At 38.9% G+C, this 27167-nt stretch overlaps 1 protein-coding gene across 1 annotated transcript; it reads left to right on the forward strand.

The window, feature by feature from the left end:
- The first annotated feature begins 9076 nt into the window (after positions 1-9076).
- FUNDC1 (FUN14 domain containing 1) lies at positions 9077-22469 on the forward strand. Its single transcript, XM_065846717.2, has 5 exons — positions 9077-9233; positions 11474-11630; positions 13469-13544; positions 20164-20292; positions 21833-22469. The coding sequence occupies exons 1-5, from the start codon at positions 9203-9205 to the stop codon at positions 21908-21910; spliced, it is 471 nt and encodes a 156-aa protein (XP_065702789.1). The 5' UTR covers positions 9077-9202; the 3' UTR covers positions 21911-22469.
- The last annotated feature ends 4698 nt before the right edge of the window (positions 22470-27167 follow it).

Consider the following 27167-nt stretch of genomic DNA (forward strand, 5'->3'; position numbering starts at 1 on the left):
CTGGGGTGGCAGCCAGGAGTTTGGTCCTATGCTCCCACCAGATAGAAACCAAATGCCCCACTAGTGAAAATCCTCGTCTGCTGCAAACTGTGCTGACTTCTTTCTTCACGGAGGTCACAAGTATCCTACACGAAACTCAGCGCTGATCTGGTTCCTGCACACCCTGCAAAGTGATTCAGCCATCTGAGCAGCAATACCTTCCTCAGCCTGTTCACCCAGGAGACAACCTGCGTTTAAAAGTCCCTGCAGGATCCATCCACGGTTATGCTGTGACACAATGCATTTCACATGAAGACAGGAACAGCCTTAAGTTTTTTGCATACTTTGATATATATGTGAAAAAGTAGATACTTTCCCTTGTTCTAGGCATTTGGACTATAAATCCAAAGAGAACTTGAGTAAACATAATTTCCTTAGTATGTTAAAAAGTTCAGACTGTGGAAAGAAGACATTTCAGAGAAACAGATTTTAGTCTTTGAAATAATTAGGCTGAGCTGAACAGATTTTTGGCATTATTTGTAAGCCAGTCATTGTTCAGCCTCTGTACTTAGAAGAGCAATTATAGCTCCTTTGGAAACATCCTTAGTTGAACTCTTAAAATAATAAAAACACTCCTCCATAAGACCACATCAACATATGGTTTTTGTAATGACAGCACAAACAAATCACCCACTCATTGAACACATTTAGGAAGAAGACAGGAACAAACAGAACAAACAAATTTTCTAAAGATTACTTACTGGCCCTGGTCAATCAGAAAAAAAATAAGAAAAGAGAAGAAAAAGAAAATCTAAGTTGAATTCAGAAACTGCCTGTGGGTTACAGAACACACATAAAATATGCAAAACACAAATAAGCAAAATCATAAATACCACCAAACACTGTAATGTGAGGTTTATAGATGATACGCTGTGAAGTTGTGTTTAAAAATACCGAACTGCTGATGCCCAGTTTTATGATCCACTCGCTAGTTCACTTTTTAACTTTGGTGATACATCATGAGTAAGTAAGAAAGAGATAAAGTACATCTACAGTAGTGATCATTATCAGAACATCCTCCCTGGTTTCACCATCTTCCTGGTAAGTCCAGGGTGAGGTCCCAGCTGAACAAGAGCTGGTGGGTAATGTGCATCCCTGCTGTAGTTCCCTCTGGTAGATGCTGCTGTGTGGTGACTACATGGATGTTAACTATTCTGAGATTAATGGACCCCTGTCACCTTTCCGTGGCTCCAGCCAGCTTGGTGCAGCTCTGTGGTGCAGCTCTGAGTGTCACCTCAGAGAAGCGGAGTCCCAATGCACATCTGGCTTAACACCAACACAGAAAATGCCCTGGCAAAATAAGCATCTGCGCCATCCAGGAGCCTGGTCTTGGGGCAGTCTTGAAAGTATCCACATCTTCAGAAATGTGGAGGTTAAGGTAAATGGACACAGAAAGTTTTTGTAATATAAGTCACTCCTGATCTTACCTCATGTAATATGTAGTAATGTACACACACACATACAAAAGGCCTATACCTTTTCATAGTTTCAATCTTCTCACCACTTTCAAGAACATTTTAGGTACTAGTCAGGTTTTTGCAGAGCCTGGAAGATCTTCCCTTCTCATTTGGGTCACAACATCTGTCTCTCTGCTTACTGCATCTCTTTATGCATATGTTGGAGACCATGCCCAACAGCTTCTTTTCCATAACCTCTTCCTCTGCCAGGCAACATATAGATCAGTCCTCATGCATGATCTACATCCACACAATGCACGCACAGCTTCCTAGGGCTGAGCACTGAGAAACAACTTGGCCGCCAGCAGCAGCCAGTGCAGCGTCCACACAGCTTCCTGTGGAAACTTCAGCCAGGCCTCGGTGTGCAAGAAAAAGGGAGCAAACAAGCTCCATGTTCAAAATGGCATTTGTCATCTGACAAATACCCAGAAAGAGTCCTCAGCATGAAACAGAATTTAAAAAACTAACAGAAGTAGATGCCTCCAAGAAGTGATCCTGCCTGCACGTAGGTCTGTTGTTCTTGCTTGTCCTCTTCTGAGTATGTGTTCTGTGAAAAATCATAGAATCATAGAATCATTTTGGTTGGAAGACACCCTCAGGATAGTGGAGTCCAACCATAACCTAACCTAAATCTAGCACTAAACCATGTTCCTAAGAACCTCATCTAAATGCCTTCTAAACCCCTCCAGGGATGGTGACTCAACCACTTCCCTGGGCAGCTTGTGCCAATGCCTGACAACCCCTTCCATGAATAATTTTTTCCTGATATCCAATCTATACCTCCCCTGGCACAACCTGAGGCCATTTCCTCTTGTCTTATCACTTGTTACTTGGGAGAAGAGACCAACACCCTCCATGCTACAACCTCCTTTCAGGGAGTTGTAGACAGCGATCAGGTCTCCCCTCAGCCTCCTTTTCTCCAGGCTGAACAGCCTCAGTTCTCTCAGCTGCTCCTCATCAGACTTGTGCTCCAGAATAGAATAGACTAGAAAACTCTACATGCTACTTTTGATTCCAGTTGGGAAGTGGACCAAGTAAATCACGCTGGTCAACCTCCTCTGAGTAACTCTAGATGAGACTGAATGAGAACAGCATGGAAACACTGATGGCTGAACTGGAGCCCCTGGTACCACGCTCTGTCTGTTGCTGCAACCTGTAGGAGTGGGCAGATGGTAGCAGCACCAGAAAATATCTGGCAACCAAAACTTCTGCAGATAGAGCCAGAGTGTCTTGCTTGTCGTCAATGCAATGAGGTTTCCTCCTCTAATCCCTACCCATGCCATTTTCAGGTTCAGTCAGACTCAGGATTGCTGCTGCTACAGATGTTTAGCTCAGAATTATGTCCCAAATAGCTTCAGCAGCCGGCACTGCCTCTGTCCTGCCATGGGCTGAAAGCATCCTTGTCAAGTCCTTGGAGAGACCATAAGTGCTGAAGATGATCAGTGGTGATGAGTCACAGTGCATGGAATACTTCCACAGAAACAAATATTAATGAAAATCAGGTGGAAAAGGTGCACATTATCTGTCTTTGAACGGTTTTATCAGAGGCAATGCTTGCTTTCAATTTTTGTCCAACTGTTACTATTTTACCAGAGGTCAAGATTTGAGTATTTAAAAACTGGAAAAATTAACAGTGCTACTGGAAGCAGTGCTGCGATATAGTCTACTTTATTAGTATTGAGCTTTGAAAGGTAACTAAACAACAGTCTGATCCTATGGGGAATTTCTCAAGACTTAATCTTTGTTATAAATGAATTATTTAGATTTTATTTGACATCGCTATTGTGAACTTGGGGAAAGCCTTGGTGACGAAGTACTGTTACTCAGTGTGAGTGCAATAAGGAATGACTAACTTGCCGGTCTGTCTCCCAAGTTGCCAGGGGCCTCAATCTTTGCAGGAAAATTATCCTTGAAAAACAACTCCAGTTCTCCTAATCTCAGGGCTTCTGAAGTAAGTTAGTCCTTTGGCCAGAGAAATGTTGTTTTGAGATCTGCATCTAGGAAGGGGATACGGCCACAGGGAACGGGGCAGTTCGTGGAAGCCCTGCGCTCCGGGAGTCTCGTGTTTGACTGGGTTGGCATGTTTTCAGTTATCTGGGGGAAATGTATTTAGTTTTATTTCAGCCAAAAATCGGAAGCACAGAAGAAGCTGTAGGAGGGCTCTTCAAAAGCTTAAGGTGAGCTGAGAGCAGCCAGGTGTTTCGGTGAACGTTACCTATGACTAGCACAGCAGTATCTGATTGAAGGTTTTTCGTTGCCAGCAGTGATGACTCACATTAATTATCTTTTCTCTTTGTATACTGTCTAGTGTTTACTTATTACGGTTCTGTATTGTTTTTCATTTCTTGCAAGAAACTGAAAACATTATTACCACATTTCCCTTCAGTTTAGGATTTTTAACCTTTTCTTGATATGGGGCTTCACAAACAGAAAAGTCTGTAATTATTTGGGCTCTTTGCTGCTCAGATGGCATTTCTGAAGGATCCTCAACTTTTTCAGTGTGGATTGTTTCTAAATCTGCCCTGCCCAGTTATTATCGTATCCCTGTTAGTTGTGTAAAAAGCTGTGCAAGAGTTTTATTTTTCTCTGAACTGTTTATGTGCAGTTAACGCTACAGAAACTTAATAGGAACATCTGTTAACTGTGGAAGTGGTATGTATGATTGATTCATCATCATAGCTTCTCTAAAAAAGTAATTCCTTACATTTCCTCTGCCAGACAGACTGCCAGAAGGTCCTCTGTCAGTCCATGTTGTCACTCCCTCCATTTGTTTGTCCGAGTACTTGGGTGAGAGTGGCAGGTAACTCCTCAATATCTACAAGATTTAACAAGGGAATTGGATATTTGTTTCTGAAGACAGCTTAATATATATCACTATATTGATGATCATGACAAAGAGCTGCTTAAATAATTTCTTTAATACAGTACTATAGTCAGTACCCTTTTCTGAAGTTTTACAATATGGATATACAGTAGACAAAAGGTTATCTCCAGAAACTTAAAAACCTTTTATTTTTTTTTACTTATAGCAAAACAACAAATTAAGAACATAAACTTTGCAGAAACCTTAAAAAAAAAAAAATCTCACTTTGCATATACATGAACAAAGTTTTTAACAATAATATGACAAGAGCTGCATCTCATTGGGTGTATCATATTAAAGACAACTTTCCAGTGCCTTCTAAGACCCTCTGATTTTTAAGACTCTCAGTTCCCCTCCTTGCCTTTTATTTGCCTAGGTAATCACAAGAAGTCTCAAATTTAGCTCAACACTCTATTAAGTATTTTGCAAGTTTAACTTCCGTGAGTCACAGCAGTCATCTCCTTCTGGAATCTGCTCCCACCGCTTTAGCATTAGCTCCCTTCTGGAGACATCCCAAAACCAAGAACGAGCTCAATTTCACTCGTGCTCCACCGCAAAACCCAGCTCCCCTCTCGCTGCCATCCCAGCGTTCACCACATGCGCAGCACACAGACCATCCAAAAACGCACTGACGGGATTCATACAATAGCATGAGGTCATGGTCAAAGCTCGGTGCTGCAGTCCAAGTCTAGTGACAGAGGTGAGATCAAAAGATTAATGGATAATCAGCTTGCTTTATTAACAATATTGTAAATAAAATGAAGAGGAAAGATCAGTCTTTCCCCTTAACTTTTTATCTCCGCACTTTTCCATGTTAGGGTCATGGGAATGTAACCTGCCACAGCCTTACCTGACACTAAACATCGTTTTTGTTTAATAATTAAAATGCAGGTGCTGTGGATCCAGTCCATCTTGCTTTGGAGATGCCTTCATTTCTTACCTGTTTAAAAACCTCTCATGGCATATTAAACTTAAGGTTTTTATTTTTTGTACCTATTTGTTTAATCCTTCAGCAAATGACAATTTAAACTCTTGTTAGTTAGACAACAGACATCCCTTTCTCCACCCTTTCCTCCTCTCCTCATACATGGATTGTGGTGGGAATTTCTTACTGAAATTTCATTAGGATAAACAAATTAAGATGAAAGAGATTGTTATAGGATTAAAAGACCACAAAATTGGAAAGCAGAATTTATATGATGATCACAAAACAAAACAAAACAAAACTTCTCATAACTAAATAATCTTTTACAAAGTTAAGAAAAGCAACAAAGGAAGGTTGAATACAACCAATACGAGCGAGCCATCATAAAATGGAAGGATATATATCTCTTAGCATAGTAACTACAGGGAGGAAGATCCTCATTTTAACACCTTCCTAGTGCATCACAGCTCAGATTACAGCCCCTCTCTTCCAGGCAAGCACTCAAGAGCTGGGATAACTCCTGGTGTAAGCTTCACTCCTGCTCAAAAAACAATCATCTGGTGGCTGCTGCAGAAGGGTTATAACCCCCGAGAGCCTGAGTCTGCTGCCTTCCCACCACAGCCCTTGCCTAGATCTCGACGGACTGAGAACGCTAATCCCTTCCTGTATCTCAGAAGACATTTCTCTGCCATTTGCCAGCCTATGAAGTTTGAATAACAGCATGTCCTGTCTGTTTTTCGAAAAGGAATCATCTGCTTCTTCCAGTATGTTTGTTGCCAGGTTATTCAAACTGTATTTACTAGGTCACATCTGCTGAGAATGTAAGTTTTACTTACATATATGGCCTGGTGAGGATGGCCTGCAGTGTGTGTTGCCTTTAGTTTTTATAATTAACCACACAAGATGGTTAAAAATTCAGGAATGTGTGTCCCAGTTTGGAAGTCTGGTCAGCAGCAAAAAGAAGCTGCAGGACTAGAATCACACAGGCGTTTGAAGGTTAGGGGGCTCTCCTCTGCTTTTTGTTTCTTTATTGTGGTTTGTTTATTTGTTTGGTTTTTTTAGTATCTGCAAGGTAAGTATGCCATGTATGTTCTCTTGCAAGCCATGGTAATGAACTTGCTTCTCACATGTATGTGGTCAGATGGTGGATGCACAATCTGAATTTGCAGCCAGGGTTTACGGAGCGAAGAGAGCAATTTTTCTGTACAGGGAAACTTTTTGTTTCTAAAGAACCTTTAAGGGTGAAGCCAAAATGTGAACTGAGTTTAAATTGCCTACCTTTCCTTGAAAAATCTGTCCCAGTGGATAGCTTGAAGAAGGCACTTTTAATTTGAATGGATTTGGGGGATTTTATACATCACAGTGGGGCTGGTCAGAAGCTCTCCAAGATATTCTGGATCACTGGAGCCACTGGGTTTGCAGTCCCTGCACAGGCTGTGAAGTCTGCAGGAAGCAGGAGCAACCCCGATGGTCTTTTCTGTGCTGGCATCAGGCAGCTGAGGACCTGGCTGAACTCCCCACCATGGCTGCAGTTGCCAAAGACCTACTGCACCCTCCACAACTGGTATCCCATTGGGAAGTGTCTTTTTTTGGGAAGCAGGTGTGTCCTGGTCCCAGAAGAGAGACAGCAGAGTCCTGCAACCTGCCGAAAGGTTCTTCTGTGCCTTTTTCCCAAACTCCTTCCTTTCAGCTGATCACACAGCCCTGACTCGGGGGAAGGCAGGGCTGCCTGGTGCGGGTGTGCGGTACACCCAGGTGGGATCCAAAGCAAGTACGAGGAGTCCTGCCAAAAATGCTGCAAAGGCTTGTGGACCGGGTGACTCTGGATGAGATGTGTGGGTGTCCTGAGAGCACAGCACCAGGGGGCTTGGCAGAGAGGAGGGAGCAGGCGTAGCCATTTGTACCAGTGAGGAGGATGAGCCCCAAGATTAGAGGGACCTCAAGACAGCAGTGTTAGGTTTGGAGGAGTAGTTGGACCACTAACTGTGTTTGAGATGTCTCAATAAGAAATCTCCAGCACTGACAGATACAAAAGGAGGTTTAAGGCTGGCTATAATGGCCATCCTGAAAATCTTTTCTGTTCTCTCTCTCCAGCCTCAGCTCCGCAATGAACAAGCAAAAGGTTGCAGGAGCTCCACGAGAATGCACTCAGCCGTAAGTAAACAGTAGTAAAAAATTATCTTCTGGGATCTCCCCAAGAGACAGCAATAGAGAGGAAAGCCAGCCGTACAAACTGCTGCAGGGTTTACAAACGCATCAACGGTTGTGAAACTGGAAACAGCCAGCGGGTCTGTCTGTGTTGGTCCAAGCACTTTCCCTGTTCTCCTGGCCACGAGACGAATCACCTGCTGCAGCAACCAGTGTGGGGCAGCCACATGCTCCGATATAAACCCAGACCAGAATCAGGAAGACCCAAATTATCTAGATAATGTCAACCTTTTCTAGAGATACCATCAATGAGGTGGCTGAGTTGTGTTTTTTCCTGTCTCATTTTCATGAAAGGAACCAGGAAAGCAGATTTTTTTTGGTTTTGTTAGCATGCTTTCCCCTGCTAATTATAACACGCTTCAAACTCTTTTTGTTTTTTAAACAAACTGCTCATGTTAGAAAAAAAAATAAATTCGTTTAGCAATAAAAGTCAACAAGCTTTTCATTACTGATTGGGAAATGAATAAAAAACCACATATATTTTATGCTTAAACATGAAAAGTCCAACGATGTTAGGTGTTTTGTTGAATTGTAAGACACAAATTTGTGTTCCATACAGAAATATATCTAAGGAAAACAATATACCACCTAGTTCTCTGGCATACTATGACCTGATTATCATGATGGCAAATGTTCGCAACAAAAATCAGTTAATAAGCAAGATAGTATTTTATAGACTAACTTCAAATTTTATATGCTAACTTCAATCTCAGAGCTGATTTAAGAAGTACCTTCATGTAGAACATCTTTCTCTAACTTTTGCATGTCTGTTAAGGACAGTGTAATTAAGGGCTTAATTAGAATTTTAAATGCTTAGTTCATGTGTTGAAAGATACCTCTAAAAAGACCTTTATGACATGGGAAAGTATGTGGGGTTTTCGTTATAATTGCCTATCTTGTGTATTGGCAGCATGAGAGTCCAAATGAGAGACTGTAAATGTCTTAAAATAATGTTTCCAAATATCTTTTATTATTTATAATAATTGAACTCTTTTGTTTCCTTGATGTTCACATCACCACGTCATTCCTGGACTTACTGTGTCAGCTCCCTCTGCATTATGGCTATAAAGGTTGTATGGAGCAGCACACAACAGAAAAAAACAAAATAAAAGCAGCAAAATAAAATTGGGTGGCCTTCAGCCCACCAAAGCAGCACCAGCAGCACCCATGTATCATGGAAACGGAGTAACCTGGGGTCGGGCAATTCCAAATTTCACCTCTTTAAAATGTTTCATGGCTCACATTGACTGTAACCTTTGTTCTTTGAGGGGCCTTGCGTTTTGTTTCCTTTTTCTGGTTATTAATGTTTATGGGACACTTCACGCCCGTGGCAACGCGAGGTGTGTTCCGGAAGGTCCCCGCTGCGTGAGGCACTTCTCACCCACAGCGAGAGCTCTGAGGCTTTTTGAAAATGGCCGCCCCGCTCCCCCTGGGGAACTACAGGCCCCACAATCCTCCGCGGCGCAGGGGGGACCCCCCCGTTGCCCGTGACGTCACCCGCCGCCTCGGGGAGAGCCCCCGAGCGTCCCCGATGGAAAAGGGGAGGGTGTCGGGCGCATGCGCGCTGCGGTCCCGCGGCGGCAGAGGGGGTGGTGCCGCGGCTGGCTGGGGAAGCGCGCGGAGCGGCGCGGCCGTCAGCGGCGCAGAGCGGCCCTTTGTGGGCGGAGCGAGGCGGCCGCAGGCCCGGCTCGGCTGTCAACACCAGCCAACATGGCGGCGCGGAGGCCCCGCACCGCCCCAGGTCAGTGAGCTCCCCGTGGGCTGGGGTGCGCCCGCAGCGGCGCGTCCTGTCCCGTCCCCTTACGGGACAGGGGAGGAGGCATGACGGCCGCCCTTCCTCCCCGGAGCAGCCTGGTCTCCCACATGGTGTCGGCGCCCTGGGGAGGGCTGGCCCGGGCTCTGCCCCTCCCCCGTCCGTCCTCCCGTCCGCGCGCCCGGTGGGGGAGGGGCGGGGCGCCTGCGCGCCGGGCCTCGCGCGTCGCCGTTGGCCAGTCCCCGCGCGGGCTGAAGTGGGGGTTGCCGGCGGCCCTGGCACTTCTCCCGGCCCCTGCCCGCGCTTCGCGGCTTCGTCCCGCGGCGTCAGCGCCGAGTGGCCCTCTCGGGAGGAGCGGCGTGAGGGGGCGGGGAGGGAGCAGCGGGCCCTCGGCTGGAAGCCGCTGTAGAACTCAAGTGCCAGCAGAGCCCGCGGGGACAGAAGTGGCAAGTGGCGGGCTCTGGCCTCGGTGGGGCCTCGAACAGCACCGGCAGAGCGGACGGGCGAAGCCGGGAGCGGTTTCCCTGGGCTCCGCCGTCTCCACGTCTTTTAATTTGCAGATGTTTTAAGTGTGTCGGTGTGGCCTTATGGTCTGACGCCTTATGCACAGGCACAGTTTCACGTGCGTGAAGAGTGTGCATGTGATTATCCTACTAAGAAAGGAATTTTTTTTTTTTTTTTTAATCAATAGAAAAAGCTCTAACGTTGTGATTTTCTGCACAACGTGTTATACTTGTTTGGGGTTTTATTTGGGTAATATTAATTAATATAGGGGCAGAATTAACGGATCTAACAGTCTGTGATGGCATTTTTATGTTGTTTTCCATTTAAAGATGTTAAACAGTTCGCACTCGATGTCTCAAAGTTGGAAGTAATGGAAATTCAATAACATCATTTTAGCATTACAAGTCTTGCTATTTATGTATTAGTGCTCTGGAACATTAAGGTGATAATAAAAGGAAAGAATTCATACCTACATGAGTGTTTCTTCCATTCTCTAATCTTTTACCCATACTTGTAGTAAGAGTTTAAAAAAGTTTCTGACATTCTTAGTAGGATGTTTATATCTACAGTCTTTGTAGTTCTAGGTAGTAATTTAATTTCTTTGTCTTTGGAATGTCCCAGCATCATTGCTGAACTTATGTTTCACCTTAAATACATTTAACTGAAGTGGGCATTAATTCAAGTGTGTTTGTCCATTGAACTATGATATGCTTTAAAAATAATTTTTCAAAAAAGTTATAATAATCCCTTTGATGTTTATGTGGTATTTAGGATCTCTAATTTGAAGTTGTAGGAGGGCTATTTTGAAAGTGTTGACGGAACGGCACTGAAAGTGTGGAACTTGGTTGAAGTCCCAGCCTCATCCATTTCATCTGTTGTGGAAAAGGATCAGAAGTGTCTTTGGCTTATTAGCATATGCTGCTGTCTAGCCCTCTGAGAATTTCTGGCCCAGTGTTTTCCTCAATCTTTCTAAGTTTTTGTCTATCCAGAAGAGATGTGTGTCTTTTCTGTTACATTAGACATGTTTCGCATTGCTTAAGATTGTAAAAGGAGTTGTAGTAGGTCAGGTGAAAGCCCAGCATCCCATGTCTGAGAGCCATCAGCTGTAGGATGAACTAAGTTTTAACAGGGTAAGCATGTCATGATACATTCTCAGAATGTTTTTAATGATTTTCAGCCTAAGACCTCATTAGCCGTGGTGGTTGTCCTAGTGTCTGACAGCCCCTGGTGGATTTTTTAAATTTCCCCTTTTATTCTGTTGTTATTTGGAGTCCACATCAGCTTTTGGTATCTACAGCAACCTGCAGAGAGCTGTTCCACAGGTTAACCAGGGCTTTTGTGGGGGGGTGAGTGGTAAAGGACAGGAATACTTCCTTTTATTCTTTTTGAACCTTCTAGTTTCATCTGATACCTTTTGGTTTCTTGACTTGAACAGGTAGGAGATTCCTGTTCACCTTTTCTGTGCCAGTCATGGATTTTATAGATTACACCTTCCCTATAGTCTTATCTTCCTTACTTTAAAAGATTATGGCATAAAAACTCCCCAGGTCCTTTATTCTGGAAGCTGCTGGACCCTAGGTAGCCTGTATGCTGCAATTTAAACCATGGGATTAGCCAGGTAATACCAAAACCGGTTGTTAATATTTGGGGTTTTTACATAGGTTGTTAATTTACTGTATAACTGAGAAAATAACTTTTTTCTTTTTTTTTTTTTTCCCCCCAAGAACACGAAAGTGACGATGATTCCTACGAAGTGTTGGATTTAACGGAATATGCACGACGTCACCATTGGTGGAATCGTGTGTTTGGCCGAAATTCAGGACCAATTGTAGAAAAATATTCTGTAGCTACCCAGATTGTGATGGGCGGTGTGACTGGCTGGTGAGGGAGCATCACTTCTCATAACTTTGCTAGACATTTTACTGTTCTTAGAAGATTCCTTTTCAAGGCTACTTGAAACAGATTTCCTTTATAATTGATCAAGATTGTGAACAATTTCTTGAACTCATTACTCTGACTCGTCGTTCTAAACTGTTTTGTCGTATTGGTAAAATACCAGTTAGCTAAGGAAACCCATACCAGTTATTCTGAAGAGGATTTGGGGAAATGTCAGAATGCTAAAAGTACAAGGAATAAATGGCAAATTACTGCATATAACTTTTGTTTGTATGGAAAAGCATATTTCCTTACTAGTAGGGATTTAGAAACCTAGTTATGATGTTATGGCTAACACATTTTATAGGTAAAAGAAATGAAGAAAATGTGTGGTAGAATGTACTTAATTATTTAAGGCCCGCATTTTATAGAGACTTTTTTCTCTAGATTCAGCTGGAGCCATTTTGAACAAATTAACAGTCTGTTCTCATGTTAACTGAAGAGAGATACCACAGCATAGTTATGCTAAAATGATTCATGGTGAAAACTAGACAGTAATCATCAGAACTTAAACCGGAAAATGTGACCACAGTCTTAGCAACTATATCAAGTTATTTTCTGTTTGTCAAAGTTATTTGAGTGGTATTTGTTTATTCCAGTATTCTAAAAAAAAATCTAGAAAAAAGCAACATTATGGTGGCACAGTAACTTTTAAAACTGAAATCATGCCAGATATGCAAGATGAAGTAGACTAAAAATGGAATTGTCATGTCCTCAGTGCAGCTTTGAGGAGTGTAGACTTAGCTTTCAGTCTTTTTTATTTGCCTCTGTAGCCTTAAAGTTATTTTTAAAAGTTAGTTGTGTATACATAAACTCTGATACTTCTAGGGAAGAGTTCATCTGGCATACATAAAAACTGGCTTATTGAAAGATCTGGAAACTGTGTGTTATAGTGTCTGTAGATGTGTATACCTCTCCATCTGTATTCACGTGTATAAATATGAATTCACTACTCTGATGCAGGGGGAAAAAGATTCCCCTGTGTGTGTGGGCAGCAGAGGGGAGGAGTCAGACACCAGTAGAATTGCCCAGAGAAGTTATGGAACCATCAACCTTGGAAGCATTCCAGGTTTGCCTGGGTTAGGACCGTGAGCAACCTGGTTTAGCTTGGAGTTTGGATCGGACTTCACAGCTGGCCCAGTTTTGGGAAGGTGGTTGGACCAAACGACCTCCAGAGATCCCTTCCTGCCCAAATCATTCCGTGATATCAGTATCTGTGCTGTTCTCTTTGATGGGGGAGTGTTTAGAGACTGGGAAGGAGATACTGATTTGCTGGTTGCTTTGATCCATTAAAAACAGACTGAGGCCATGGCCTTTTAGAGGGGTCCTGCGGTAGAGATGTAACTTCTTTTTACCTGAGATATTTAACTTATGGGTCGTGTAGTTAAGCTAAATGATGGCATAATAGATTAACATTTCGTTTGGGAACATTTTTTAATGGCACTTTTATATTTATTACATCGTACTCTACTAAAATGCTGCATTTAATAGCAGCATACAGCTTTTGTGTGTAGACAAGGTCTGGAGATTTCAAGCTTACTTTAAAGGCACCATCAGACAATCATGAACTTGCAACCATTACTCATTTTGTCTTCTGTTAGACATTATTAATTAAATATTAGTTGTATTAAATAGTCTGTTTTTAAAATTTTAAAATGTGAAATGATACATTTACTTTGTAAAATGAAAAAATAGTAATAGTTGTCGTCAAGAATTTTTCAAGTGTGGCATTGTTCAGCAGACAAATTCATTGGACTGGGTGTTGTTTTTTTTGTTCTCCTAAGGTGTGCGGGATTTTTGTTCCAGAAAGTCGGAAAGCTTGCAGCAACTGCAGTAGGTGGTGGCTTTCTTCTGCTTCAAGTATGTAGCATTTCATGCTTTATAAGTTGGCAAATGTTATTTACTAAACAATAGGAAAAACACAGCTGTTGGATAGAATTTAAGTAGGGAAGCTTCTTATCTAATTCCTCTTTTAAGTCTTATCAATCAAAAACTTACATTTCAGCTGGAATATTGCATGCAAAAGAGACATGTCTAAAAATCAGTGGTAAATTGGAATCTACTGTATCCTGTAAAATAGTTTGTAGTAAGCCAAAAAGAAATCTTTGTACAAAAACTGAGATGCTATATGTAATTCAGTATTGCCAGATTAGAGGAACTGCCTGTAAACCTCTGGTTAGGGAGATCAAGGAATTTAACTTCTATTTATTTTAAATAGGTTTGAGAATTTTATCAGTGCTTTAGAAGTAGGCTGCTTTGGCAGTTGTTTTGGGGGGTGCTCTGGTCCCACTATGAAGCCTCTTTTTTGTCTTTTCTCCCCATGCTGAATTTACTTGTTATATCTGTTGAACCTCTGAAGCTTTGCTGACATCTGATAGCTTTATTGCATTCCTCTGTTCAATTGGATTTCCAGTCTAAAATTTTTTAATTATGTCATCTGGCATGGCCATTTGCATTTTTCATCAGGTAGTGTGGTTAGAGGAGGGCATATTTCCAGAAAGTCTTTACATTAGATGAAGAAATTTCAAGTGAAAGAGAATTTTACGTATCCTTCTCTAAGATGCCAAGTAATTCTTAATTTTTTTACTGGCATTTTTCATGTCTTAATATCTGTGAGCTTATTATTTTTCCTCAAATAGGAAATAGACTGATGCCTATTTAGGTTCATGCAAATAGTATACCGTTTTGAGACAGGATGTTGAAGATACATATTTTATTCTTTCCAACATTACCCTAAAGGGTTTCTGAAAAGCATATCCTATGTTTAGTTATTTCTTTGATTGTAATGGCTGTTGCAGTCATTGATCAGGAAGGTTTGGGTAACACCTCTGATTGCTCCTGTGTAATGCATCAAACTGTCACAGTTGTGTGATGTATTCTTGCTTCCTTCATGATCATGTTCTCTACTGCTTTGAGGGTTTCTTTGTGTTTTTTTGTTCGGGTTTGTTTGTTTTAAACTCCTTGTTGAACATATAACTGAACTGCAGAACTTACATGAGAGTGTATGCTCTTGGAGCTATTTGGCTTAAGTCGTTTTCAAAAAATACAAAGAGTATTTTATTTTTAATTACTCAAAAGCAAGCATCAACAGCAATGCAAAAAGAGATAAATAGTTTTGATAATGAAGCTTTATTGTATTAGCATTCATTCCACTTCACAATTATGCATTTATGGCCCTTTTAAGTCTCCTGGACATCAATGGTTGTTGGCCTTGTACCTGAACATTTAAAAAAGGTGTCGAGTCTGAAAGAGTTTAGAGTCATCCACGTGTAAAGTTTTGGCAAAATGTGCTATGCCAGCAAATGAATCAATTTCATGGAGTTCTCTGGACTTCTTTAGCCTATAATATATATTCCTGAATCATGAGGGAAGAATTAAATCTTTATATACATCTATATGTGTATATGCAGTGGATCTTGAAGTACACGTGATGCTTTTCATCTGGTTGACTTAAAGACCAGAAGCTCCCCATATTGTATGCCATTGGTCTTAATTCTTTGGAAGGCTTGTCAGTAATGTTTAGATAAGAACTGCCAACGGAACAAGGCCTGGCATCCAGGGCTAGCAGACAGAACGTTGCCTGCAGGCGCCTTCATTAGTGCATCTGACTACAGGAAGCTGAAAAGTTAAAACTAAGACATATAGACAAAAGAAAAGAGAAATTACTTAAAAGATGTTACTTGTGCAGTATTTTTGCTTTTTGAGTTGTGAAGCTAGGGCAGCTTTCCTGTACATAAAATAGATTTGCCATGTCTTTGAGTGTCTGATTTCTTAGTTGGTCTCACTTAGTATATCTGAAAAGGAATACTATCCAAGGGGAAAAATGAGTTGCATGTTTTGATTGACTTGTCTATATCTTTAATTAAGTAAGATCAGATTCTCTTGGAAGAAAATTAAGTAAATGTCTTAGTCTTTCATTTTAATTCAAAACGGTTTGCATTTTAATGCTGTGTCATAAATTCTGCTGTGTAATTACATTTCTGTAGTCTTTAATTTTTTCATTTAAAGATCACACATCGTGATTTTAGTTTTCCTATGAACACATGTTCAGTGCTTCCCCTGAGTGGGCAGAGGCACATTTCAGCACACGACTAGAAACTTCATTTTTATCTGTAAATTCCTCTGAAGTTGCAGATTTAATTTCAACTTCTGATTGCAATATTGGTGCTGTAATTACCTGCTAAAACATAAAGAAGAACTATAGAAGGAAAGATTCTTGGTGAAAGCCCATTCAATGAAACTTTTTAGTCCTGAAACTAAAATAATGCATTTTTTTCCTTCAGTATGCGATGACTTCATTTGAAGAAATCTAGTGGGAAACTGAAAGCAATATGTTTTTTGAGTGTCAGTTTGTACAAGAAACAAAAAAGATTTTTTCAGTTTTTTGTAAGTGATCTAGAAATTTTTCAGTCTAATTACAGATTAAATGAAAAATAGTCTGAGGAGAGAATAAAAATTACATTAAGGAATTTGCACAGTGTATCGAAATTAAGATCTGTTATCACATCTTTGTGCTGGATATGTCAACAGCTTCATGTAACCAGTTAACTATCTTGAAATACATGTAGCTCTTAAAATATGCTGGTATAAGACCAATACCCCACAAACTGTATTAAGGAAAAGGCCATTCCTTTCTCATAGCAAGTGAGGGATTTTTCTTCTATAACTTCTGGTTTATACAGCATGGAGTTCAGTGAAATTCTAGGAGTAGGAAAGTATGAACTCATGGTTCTGCTAAAATCAGTTAGTTGAAAGCAATTGTTCTTAGTGAGCACCTGTTCTTTTTGTGTTTTTTAAACTCCTGTATCTTTCATGATGGTTTCGTTGCTTTTTGCTCTGCAGTCAACATACAAATTGTGGGTTTTTCCATTGTGTGTTGACTATTATTTAATCATTAAATTATATTTTTGTTTGTTGTTTTTGCTTTCACTAATGTATTTTGCCTACTTACATTAGCATGCCATTGATGAATTGAGTTCTTCACTAAATTATTTTCTAACTTAAGTAAATCTTTGAAAACAATACAAGAAGCAAAATAAACTCTAAGATATCCTTGGTTATATATCTCACAGGTGTTTGTTGATAGCTTACCATGATGATGTGGCATCTCAGTAGAGTGGGGAGAGAACGATGGGCTTTCGGAATGGAGACTTAATGAGTAGTTGTATTCAGCTTTGCATTGAATATCCCATTTTGACATCTGCAGACTTTGAGTGAACATTTAGTGAAACAGCCAAAGCAAATGGTAGCTGGGAGTTAGCCTTTGAAAGAAAAACCCTATTTCTTGCAGGTTTTGACACAGAATTGAGGGGCACTGTTTCTTTGCTGTTGTTAATTGGAGTAGTTTCACTGGTTACAGTGGAGCTGTATCAGTTTCTGCCAAAAATGTATCGTTTCTCAGTCCCTCCTCATCTGTATATTGAAGTGAGATACTTGTCAGATCTGTTCTGGAAACTGGTTGAGTGTGGTGGGGGTTGCTACCTATGTAAATACCAGTAAATACCCAGAACTATACATGGCTTCTGCATGCTGTACAAGCAACTGAACACAGGGAGCTGCCTGTACCTTCCAGGCTTGGTTGGGCTTTTTTAGTATCAGAGGTTTTCTCTTTGAGGAAATTAGAACTTTTTTGTACCATCTTGCTTTATCATTTTTTTGCCCTTGAACGTTTTTTTTGCTCATTACTCTTACTAATGTTTCACATCACCAAAGTATTTACATGCCTCTCCAGCACCATGCCCAAAATGAGGTCTTCCTTTAAGATCTCTGTTTTCTTTGATAAAGAAAGATGCACCTATATTTAGTATTCCCAAATTGCTGTATTTTTTCATTATTTTTTCAGCAGCTCTGGAAGATCTTGTGCAAAAATAAATTTTACTAATATGATATATGAGGGAGAGGTATATGTGTGTATAATATATATATATTATTCTATTATCATATATACATATAAGTAAATTTTTGTGTATATATATATACACACACACCCGCCATATGGCTCTTTAATAATATATATCTATATCTATAGACCTATATGTGTCTCATATATCAAGTATGGAACTGACAATGGAAGATTATTATTTTAGCTTCTCTGTTATTGTAAGGGTGGGGTTTAAAAATACTAAAGAACTTTACAAATTTGAGTTTATGTAAATTTACTGTTGTAAGTTCATAGGTTTTTTTATGATATGTTGGGATCTAAAAATTGAAATCTGTCTCACCAACATTTGAGTTCAGTGGGATTATTTCTGCACTTACCTACAAAGTTATATAATTAGTAGTATTGCAGCCAAAGTAGATATGACACAGGCTCTGTCACTGCAGTGAAGTACAGGTTTGTTGTTGGTTGGTTATTTTGGGTTTTTTCTTAGTTGTAAATTTTACATTCAAAATGTTGTCCTCTCTTGCTTATTCCATAGATGTGTACAAAAACTCAAAAGCAGAATTTGAGATTTCTGCTACTAAGCTTAGGGAGAAAAGTAGTATAATTTATATTATTTAAACTGGAGTTTTGATACAAATATAAGTTGTAACTACTGGAGAGATAACATAATCAAAACCTTCTGCCTCATCCTTGTACTGTATGGATAAATGAGCTAATTAAACTATACATAAACAAATATATTAGCATTTCTTACATTGTGTTGGACTGGGTAGATCAGTCTATATTTAGTTTTCAGTTGTGTGAGTTAGAAGGCAACAATTCAATACTGGGGACTTCTTGTAATTCCTGTTAAATTTATAATATAAAAATTACCCCAACACGCAATGTTTTTGTTTTTTCCTGGTATGTCATTCAGTGACTTGTTCATGTTTTCATACCATACATAGTCTTTAATTAGCTATCCCTACCTAACACTAGTGCCTATGTGGATAAGTGGTTTTACAACAGGCAAGCAAGGTCAATGAATTTGTTATATTCTGATGTGTGAAGGAAAGGAGAATATCATATCTAATAAGTTCGTTTTGCATTTGTTCATTTAATGGTTTTCTAAAATCTTGTTCAAAGATGGAAAATGAAGTTTACTTTCTGACATACGTGGCCTTTTAGGAGCTTCATTTAGGTACTTTAATATGGACAAAATCTGTCTGACATTTGCTACATTTTAGTTTGGGGGGTTTTGTGGTGATTTTTTGGTGGTAGTGTGTTTTTTTTTTTTCCTTTTTTTTTTTTTTTGTGCTTTTGTTTTGTGTGGATTTGTTTTTGTGCTTTTTTTTTTGTTTGTTTTGTGTTTGTTTTAGATTTATTTGTGGGTTGTTTTTTTTTTTTTTTTCTGCAGAATCATGACAGTCTAATTTTACTTATTTGGTAGAAAGAACTATGTGAAAAATAAAATTCAGTGCCTGCAAGTGATGTAAAACTTTTTATGCCATCCCAAATAAATTGTATTTTTAAATATCTGTTCTGCAAAACTTCATTATCTGTGAACTTTATTTACGAATTGTACCATTTGCATAGACCACATTTACATAAAGCACATGAATTTGCCTAACATGACCTTAAGAAGGATCTGAGAAATATTATTCTTCATAAGCTGTTTTTCATATAAGTCATTTGCCTTTAAATTAGTGGTCTCTATCTGTTTGTTTTAGCCCTTAAAACAAGCAGTAATCCTTAGGTTTGATTTTTTCCTCTTTTTTTCCCCAACTAATGAGTTGTTTATTTTAACTGTTCTCTAGAGCATGCAGTAATTACCTGATTCCTTTTTTAAACTATGATCTTATAAACATCTAAGCGTGTATTTCTTTTGTGAATTGTCTTAAGGAAATTGGTCTAGTGTTGGTCAAGCAACAGAACATCTTCTGTTTTTCCAGGACAAAACCTTAGTAAGAGAAATAAAGGGTTGGGATGATGGTGAAATGTCCTAAAAATCTCATGGATGTTGTTTAAGTGTTTTGGGAGTTTCAGCATAAATATGAACAATCCCCCAAAACTTGCCCATTTCTCTGATGTTACAGAGTGTGTTATTTTTCTGCGAACTGGTTTTATAAGAAGTATGGGAATTCTCTTGTATTAAATATTTTTTTTCTTGACCAGTTTAAATGATGTAGGAGAAAATAATAATTTTCAATATTTCCAGGGATTATCCTGATTAGTCCCAAATATCCTGTCACAAATTTGAATTCCACAATTTTGAAAGAAGCTGAAATGAAAGTTTTTTCATTGTTGTCCTATGAATGGTTTTTTCTCTTTCCTTTTCTTACAAATAAAGTTACAGTAAATGCTGAGGAAAAATATTGTTATTTAAAGTTTTTATAACTAAATAGAGAAGAGGTAAAATTAACAGTAGTCTACTGAATTTTGTCATTGCTTGTTCTAATTTGAATTATTACTGTGGAAAATACTAGTTTTTTTTAAGCAGAGTACTTGCTGTATTGGGCACAATGTCTGATATTAAAAAGTGTAGGTACTAAGATACTATATTTGGACTCATAAAATGTTAACTACAACTGTACTAAATACACTTTATTTTCCTAGATTGCTAGTCATAGTGGATACGTACAAGTTGACTGGAAGAGAGTTGAAAAAGATGTAAACAAAGCAAAAAAGCAGTTAAAAAAGCGTGCAAATAAGGCAGCACCTGAAATCAATACTCTAATTGAAGAGGTAAGTCTAAGGTGATAAACTGTTTTCTACCAGCCAGTTTTTCTTACCTTCCACTGCAGGTGATGATTAGTTGAAAATGCAGGTGCAAAACTGGAAGGCATCAGAGATGGTCTGGCTGTATATGTTATTAAAAGTTAGCAGATTATACTCTCCTGTTCATTTAGCTTTCCAGTTCATTCACTCTTAAAGATGACACACAGGTCCTGATGCAGTAAGAGGTTGAGGGTGTTGTCGTTAAAACGTGATAGCTACAAAGACAAAACCCAGATCTTCTTAGTCGGCTGATAACTAAATTACTTAGTTGGAAAAAGACTGACCTTTGTTTCTGGAGAAAAGCTATAACCACTTCATAGCTAGAGTTGTGGGGTTTATCTCATTTTTATAGTTTGAAGAATATCTGTTGTCACAATCTGTCAGTTACATACTGTGTTGGAAAGAGGTAGCCTGTGATAATGATCAGTGTCACTAAGGCTGTTTCATTCTGTTATTTGAAGGCTTTTATTTAATTGTGGAAATAAAAAACAAAACAAAGCAAAAAAACCCAAACCAAACCAAAAAAAAACCCACCACTGCCACCAGCCTGTTTTTAGATATTTTCAAATTTCATATGGACAATCAAAGTTTCTTTCTCAGGAACTGTGAATCATGATTTGGAATATGTTGCAGACAGTGTAACAGCAGCCACACTAGTACTCTGTAATTACGAGTTTTGACATCTCAGATTTAACCTGTATGGAGTTGCATATAGGTTGATAAAAATTTAATTTGTAACATGAATGTGAAGTGAAAGTTCAAGAGAGATGGTTTTTTAGCTGCTTCTATACTCCAAATAGCTCAACTTGTTCTCCATCTCACTGTAGAAACTGGGTGGGACAGAATGGGGGTTTTGGCTGTTTCCTTTTGTGTTTTGGTTTTTTTTTTTTTTTCCTCCAGATTATGTTACTCTCTTCTAATTGTGCACTAGTAGCCAGTCTGAAGTGTTTGAAGTGGAGGATTTATGAAATGGCACTTGTTTGATATAGCGTGTTATACTATGTGCTATTACTTAATGAAATATTGTATACAAATGTCATACAAATGTGGTTTTTGTAGCATTAAGTTCTTAGGAGTGAAGTGTATTTCTTTTTCAATGATCTAGTCTTCAAAAAAAAAAACTTTTAAAAACTTCTTTCATGTGATTAAAATTGAAGTGATGATCGTGCTCATGCTTTTTTTTTTCCAAGGGAGTTTGTAAAACATCTGTCTTACTTCAGTATCAAAACAAAAGTGGTAATGGCATGAAATTGCAATGATAATTCCTCTGTATTTTGAATTTTTAAATGGAAACTGTATTTTAAATATATTCTAAAAGACAGCTGAGAATCAGTTTTCACTCCATTGGTGCCAGCAGTTGCCGCCTAGCTTTATGTGTTTTTAAGTACGTTGCTTCCCCGCCTCCATAATTTTAGTAGTATTGTTTCCAGGCAGTTGTGCTAAGTATTAAATGTTACAGTTGGACACAACTGACTCAGTTCTTTACAAATATTGTTTTTCTTCTCAGTCAACAGAATTTATCAAACAGAACATTGTGGTGTCCAGTGGATTTGTTGGAGGCTTTTTATTAGGCCTGGCATCATAAGGACCTGAATCGTCTCTTCCTGATGGCATTCACATCAGCAAAGAACAGTTGTGGTGACACGCTGCCTTAAAGCAGGGTGGGTCACTGGGCCTTCAAGAGCAGAACGAGTGGACTAGCTAGACAATTTGGAAGCTTTTACATTTCAGGCTTTTGCCTCTTGAAGCTTGGCAAAACTAGGATTTGCTGAAAAACTGTGCAGTGTGCTCATTATAGCATTTCTGGGCAAAACTGGTTCATCTTCATCATGACTCTTTTTATCTATGACCTTTCAAGATCTAGCATTTTAAAAAAATGTTATTCTTGGAATATAGATATGTTACCATACTGTAAGAAAGAAAGCTCCATTTCTATGTTTTCAGTTAAATATTGTTTATTTAAAAAGTATTTTTCTTCATGCTGTAGTAGATGGTATCAATGATTAAATATATGATATTGTAGTTTCAGCCTCATGGCTGTTCTTTAGAAGTCACTGCAATAATCTATCAATCTGTAATACCTTTTTACAGAGTATTAAATAACAAAGAATCATGAGCTTATTAAAGGTGAAAATTAACTTTGACTCTGGCCTTTGTGTACACAGACAATAAAAAAGTTTCATGTTTCTAGCCTGCAGGCATCTGGTACAAATATTTCCAAAGATGCTTGTGGTATTCGTGTGCTAAGTGAATGTATATATGTTATTTTTCCAGATGTGTAGACATGCATAAACTCATTGATAAAACTGTGATACACAGATAATCATTGCAAGTGCAGATTCCACAGTGATCAGATGCTTGATTGTTTTACACTCGGTAAACCACGGAGGTCGTTTCAGACTTGGGTAGCTGGTGAGATGAAGACATGAGCACTTTGCAAGGGCCAGTACTTTCTAGGGCACGATGGGATGTCAGTGCAATGTGCCTTGAAGGAACTAAAGGCTGCTCCTGTAGTCCATTGTAGCTGGAAAGGACACTCACTTTCATTTTCACCTCTGTTGCCACTATGTTTCTCCCAGCTTAGACATATATATATTTTTTTTTTACAGTTGTCACTTAATTTGGCTTTCACTGACTAGGGTGTCAGCTATGGGAAAATGAGGGTACAGATTGGCTTCAGCTAGCGTATTGGAAGAGTGCCTGTTTCTTCTGAAGTCTGGGAAAGCAAATGGGACTTAATCTGCTTGATGTGTTTGCTGCATCCATTTTTGACAGATCAAAGCAGGAAGTGGATTCTAAAGGAGATTGGAGGCATAACTGGATGGGCTGGAAAATTTATTCTCAAGTCAGTTTTTGAGGTGGTTTTTGTAATTTGTTACTAGGTTATTCTAAATAAATTGAGAATCCAAACAAATGCCTAATGCATTTTTTTGGATTTCAAACTTGTGAAACTTCTAGAAATTTCTACCTGAGCAGGACTCTCTGCTCTGCCCCAATTTCTGTCTTTTTTTATTGTACCAGCAAATTGATGTGAAATAGTTTCTCTCATGCAGGTTCTGTTGGGTTCACATTCACACATCTGAACAACAATAGTAATTCATTAGCATCAAAGGGATGGACATGAACTTTATATGTACAGGACATGGGATGAACATCCATCAACTGGGCTGTACATGAAAGGTGTTTTGACATAAAAACCTAGTGTATATTTAGATTAGCACATCTGTGAACTTCAGAGGTCTATATTATAGGTTGACTGCATATATGCATATATGCTTCTGGCCAAGGTAAGTTACAAAGCACGTCATGCATATCTGTGAGGTTTAAGGGCTTAGTTAAACTAAAGCCTGTTTCAGGCTTTTGTAAACAAAACTTAACCCCCTCCTCCTGAAACAGCCCCCCCAAACCAAGGAACATAAATGGTCACAAATGACATTAGCATCCTAAATATTTTTTATAAGCTATCTAAAGCTGTGTAAACATAGTTTATTGGAAATGGGAATCCCAAGGAGGAATGTGTGTGCTGGGTCATCTGGGCTTTAAAGAAAAATTAAGAAAGATGAGAATGTTAAAATGTGAAAGTTTGTTTGCCTCAGTGTTCAGTCCAGAGGATAATGGGAAGGTAACCAGTCACCTCTTTTCTGCTGATGAAGCTAATGGATTTTTGGCACGTCAAAGAGTTGCTGAAGCCAACTCACGTGAGTCACCTGCCCTGACTGGAATGAACTTGGGTGTTCTGAAGGGCTTTAGGAATGAAGTGACCACTTAAATAACGTGAACCCATAAAGATACATTTTTAAAAAAGGGTCTACTCTCTGAAAGGATTTCAAGGGAGCATCTCTTACTGTGTTTGCTAGATAGGATGTTCATGTGACCAAGGAATATGCTTCATAGTTAAAACTGGAATTAAAGCAAACAAAATACACAGTAGTATGCAAGACTGATTTCTGCAGAGGAAAGTTGTTCTGCTAATCTGTTGCCATTATCTGACATTCTTGGTAAGGCAATGCATAAAGAACCGATTGAATTAAATTTGTTTGGGTTTTTGATGATAACTATTTTTTGAAGCCTTTGGAATAAGAAGCATAATGTTGTGGTAGATGTAAAACTGTCCGAGGGACCAAAAAATACGGTGAAATGATATCACTGGGAAGGTGAACACTGGTGGATTGGCCTCACATCATGCATTCATGACGTGAAGAGAAGAATGACAGCTGGTGAAACAACACATGCCAAGTTCTCCAAGACTGTTCCCTAGGCTGGTGAGGTAGAGAGGCTGCTACCAGGACCTACAGACAGGGTGAGAAGATGATGGAATGACAGACTTTGATAAACATAAATACTGAGACAAATAAGTGCAACTTTTCTTGCCAGTTCTTGAGATTTTATGTGCTCAGAACAGGATATCACTGTACATAAGCAAATGCGCTATGAACTTGTGGTCAAATGAATGAATGGGATTGTTGAGAAAGGAATGGAGCACAACAGAAACACTGTGTTTCTCGTGGTAAGTTCTTCTCTGGAATGATTTCAAAGTTACTACTACCCTCTGAGAGAAACTAATGCGGCCTAAAAAGGTTCAGAGAAGGGTGAAATGAAGATTGAAGAAAATTTTTGTGAAGAGCATTTTTTTTGGGGGAAAAAAGAACATCAGTTTTAGAAAGCAGATGATTTAGAAGGAAAGTGTTAGAAGTATGTAAATTAATGAAAGGCTGAGCCAGCATTTCTATACTTTATATCGTATAGCTGAAGAACTTAAGCGGAAGGTGGAAAACGTGAACCTAGCACAGGGCAGCAGCTTTTCATGTAACACGTAACTGGTCCGTGGAAGTCATTTCCAGTGCATGTTAATGAAACGAACAGGCTCCATTCCAGGAAAGATGGGGCAACATTGAAGTAAATTGCAGGAGTGCTCAGTTGTATCTAAAGATGCAAGAAAAGCAACTTTAGGTTTCTCTGGCCATAGCTAATATTGCTTGATGAGGTTCATGATAAAATTGTTCTAGTGATCAGATTATTCTACCTTTACCTTCTACAGACTGGTGTATTTTTCCCCCTCGAACAATTGTTAGCAGTCACTTTTCAAAATCAAATTCTAGGCTAAATAGTTGACTAAAGGTGGGTCATGTATCCCTCTCTAATGTAGTGAACATCTGTTGACAGTTTATGGAACATGGAGCGATTGCTAATAAAGCATCTATTTGTTTTGTATTATCTTAATGGGATAATCCATTTTCTAAAATTATTTTGTTACATCAGTATCAAGAAATAGGTTTCAATGTAAAGTGAGATGGCTGATTGGTCAAAAGCAGTATGATCTTATTACTGAACTTGAAGAGGCCAGAATTTGTCGAAATCTTTGAAGGCTGATTCTATTTTAGCAGTTAGACTGAAAATAAAAATATTACAGTTAAAGATACAGCTGCCTTCTAGATTGAACTGCATTTGTCATGAGGTCTTGAGAAGCAGCAGAGCATTACAGACTAAAATGCAGAAGTAAATATGCTAATTCAGAATTGATGCCTGTGCACATTTCGTAATGTGTAGCACACAGTAATGTCAAGAAGTATTGGTAATACTTGGAAGCTTACTGGAAATCGAAATGAATGCTTCCTAGACCAGTAGCCTGCCTACCAAGCTGTAAGGTGTGGATGTGTCTCAGCATTCATGGGAGTGAGGACAGAAACCTGAGTCTAATCTCCTCAAAGTTTACCTGATGTCATTGCTAAATAGTTAAATATGCTGCTTGCATTAGAAATGCTCTAACCATAAGGCAGTGAGGCAGGCAGGCTACACCCAGGGTGTTTTGTTGCCTGTTTGGTAGGATGCTTTCCCAAGAAATTGAATATACTGTCATGCATCTAATCCTTGATACAAGAGGTTCTGGCTTCACCATCAAACCCCTCCAAAATCAATTGTTCACAGCCTTAGGCTGTAAAAATAAAATTCTGCATATTTGGACTGTATATTTTAAAAATACTTAATAGTAAGTGTTAACATCTACGAAGGGAATTAATGAGTATTAAACCATACAATTCCCATGTAACAGATGCTTTGGACTTGAATCACAGCAAGAGGCTACCTACATGCCAACATGCACTCATAGGACCTAGAGAATTAAGAGCCAATATACCTAGTATGACTTTTAATTAAACAACTTTCTTGAAGTATTAAATGTGAAGTAAAGGTTATGCAGTTTTCTCATGTTTTTAACTGACAACAAACTCACATTGTAGCCAAATATACAGATTTTCAGATTTCAAATCCTCCCCAGTGAGACAATCGAAATGCCTCGATAGTTGATGTTGCTCAGGCAGAAATCTAAGCCAAAATACATCCAAACAAATCTGTAAACATAAGGAAAATTTGCAGATGCACGACAGGAATGTATGAAAATTGAGTGTTGCCAAATATTGTTTTGGAATCCACAGGGAACAATAAAGAGGAGAAACAAAAATTAATAGCAATAAGGGAGTAAGGGAGTCTATATTCCTGATGCTCCTCTAACTGCATGATTGTGAAAGTTAAAAAGTATTGAGAAATTGCCTTTCAAAACATTTTTTTTTCAATTTTTGTGGCATCAAATATTATACTTAATTTCCAAACTTAAAAGCTCCTTCTGCCAGCTGAATTGCACGCTGGCTTCTGTAGGAGCTTTGTTTGGAGGCTGCTTGTGCAAGTAAAGCTAAGCATATGCTTTAATGACTAACTGGTTTGTATACAAAAGCAAAGGTAAAACAAATACTGGAAGTGATATACACATTTTTTGTTTTTTTTTTCTCTTTTCACTTTCTTACAGGAATCTCTGGTTAGGCTTTGAGGTTGTCTGCAGAGAATCGGAA

This window comes from Patagioenas fasciata, chromosome 1 (assembly GCF_037038585.1).
Source record: "Patagioenas fasciata isolate bPatFas1 chromosome 1, bPatFas1.hap1, whole genome shotgun sequence".
Classification (NCBI taxonomy): Eukaryota; Metazoa; Chordata; class Aves; order Columbiformes; family Columbidae; genus Patagioenas; species Patagioenas fasciata.

What these genes read in the sequence shown, in the direction of transcription:
- FUNDC1 (XM_065846717.2), top strand. Translation starts at nt 9,203, where the DNA reads ATGGCGGCGCGGAGGCCCCGCACCGCCCCAG. An exon ending in GAGGCCCCGCACCGCCCCAG is followed by an intron (nt 9,234 to 11,473) that starts GTCAGTGAGCTC and finishes TTTCCCCCCAAG; the next exon opens with AACACGAAAGTGACGATGAT. An exon ending in GTGGCTTTCTTCTGCTTCAA is followed by an intron (nt 13,545 to 20,163) that starts GTATGTAGCATT and finishes TTATTTTCCTAG; the next exon opens with ATTGCTAGTCATAGTGGATA.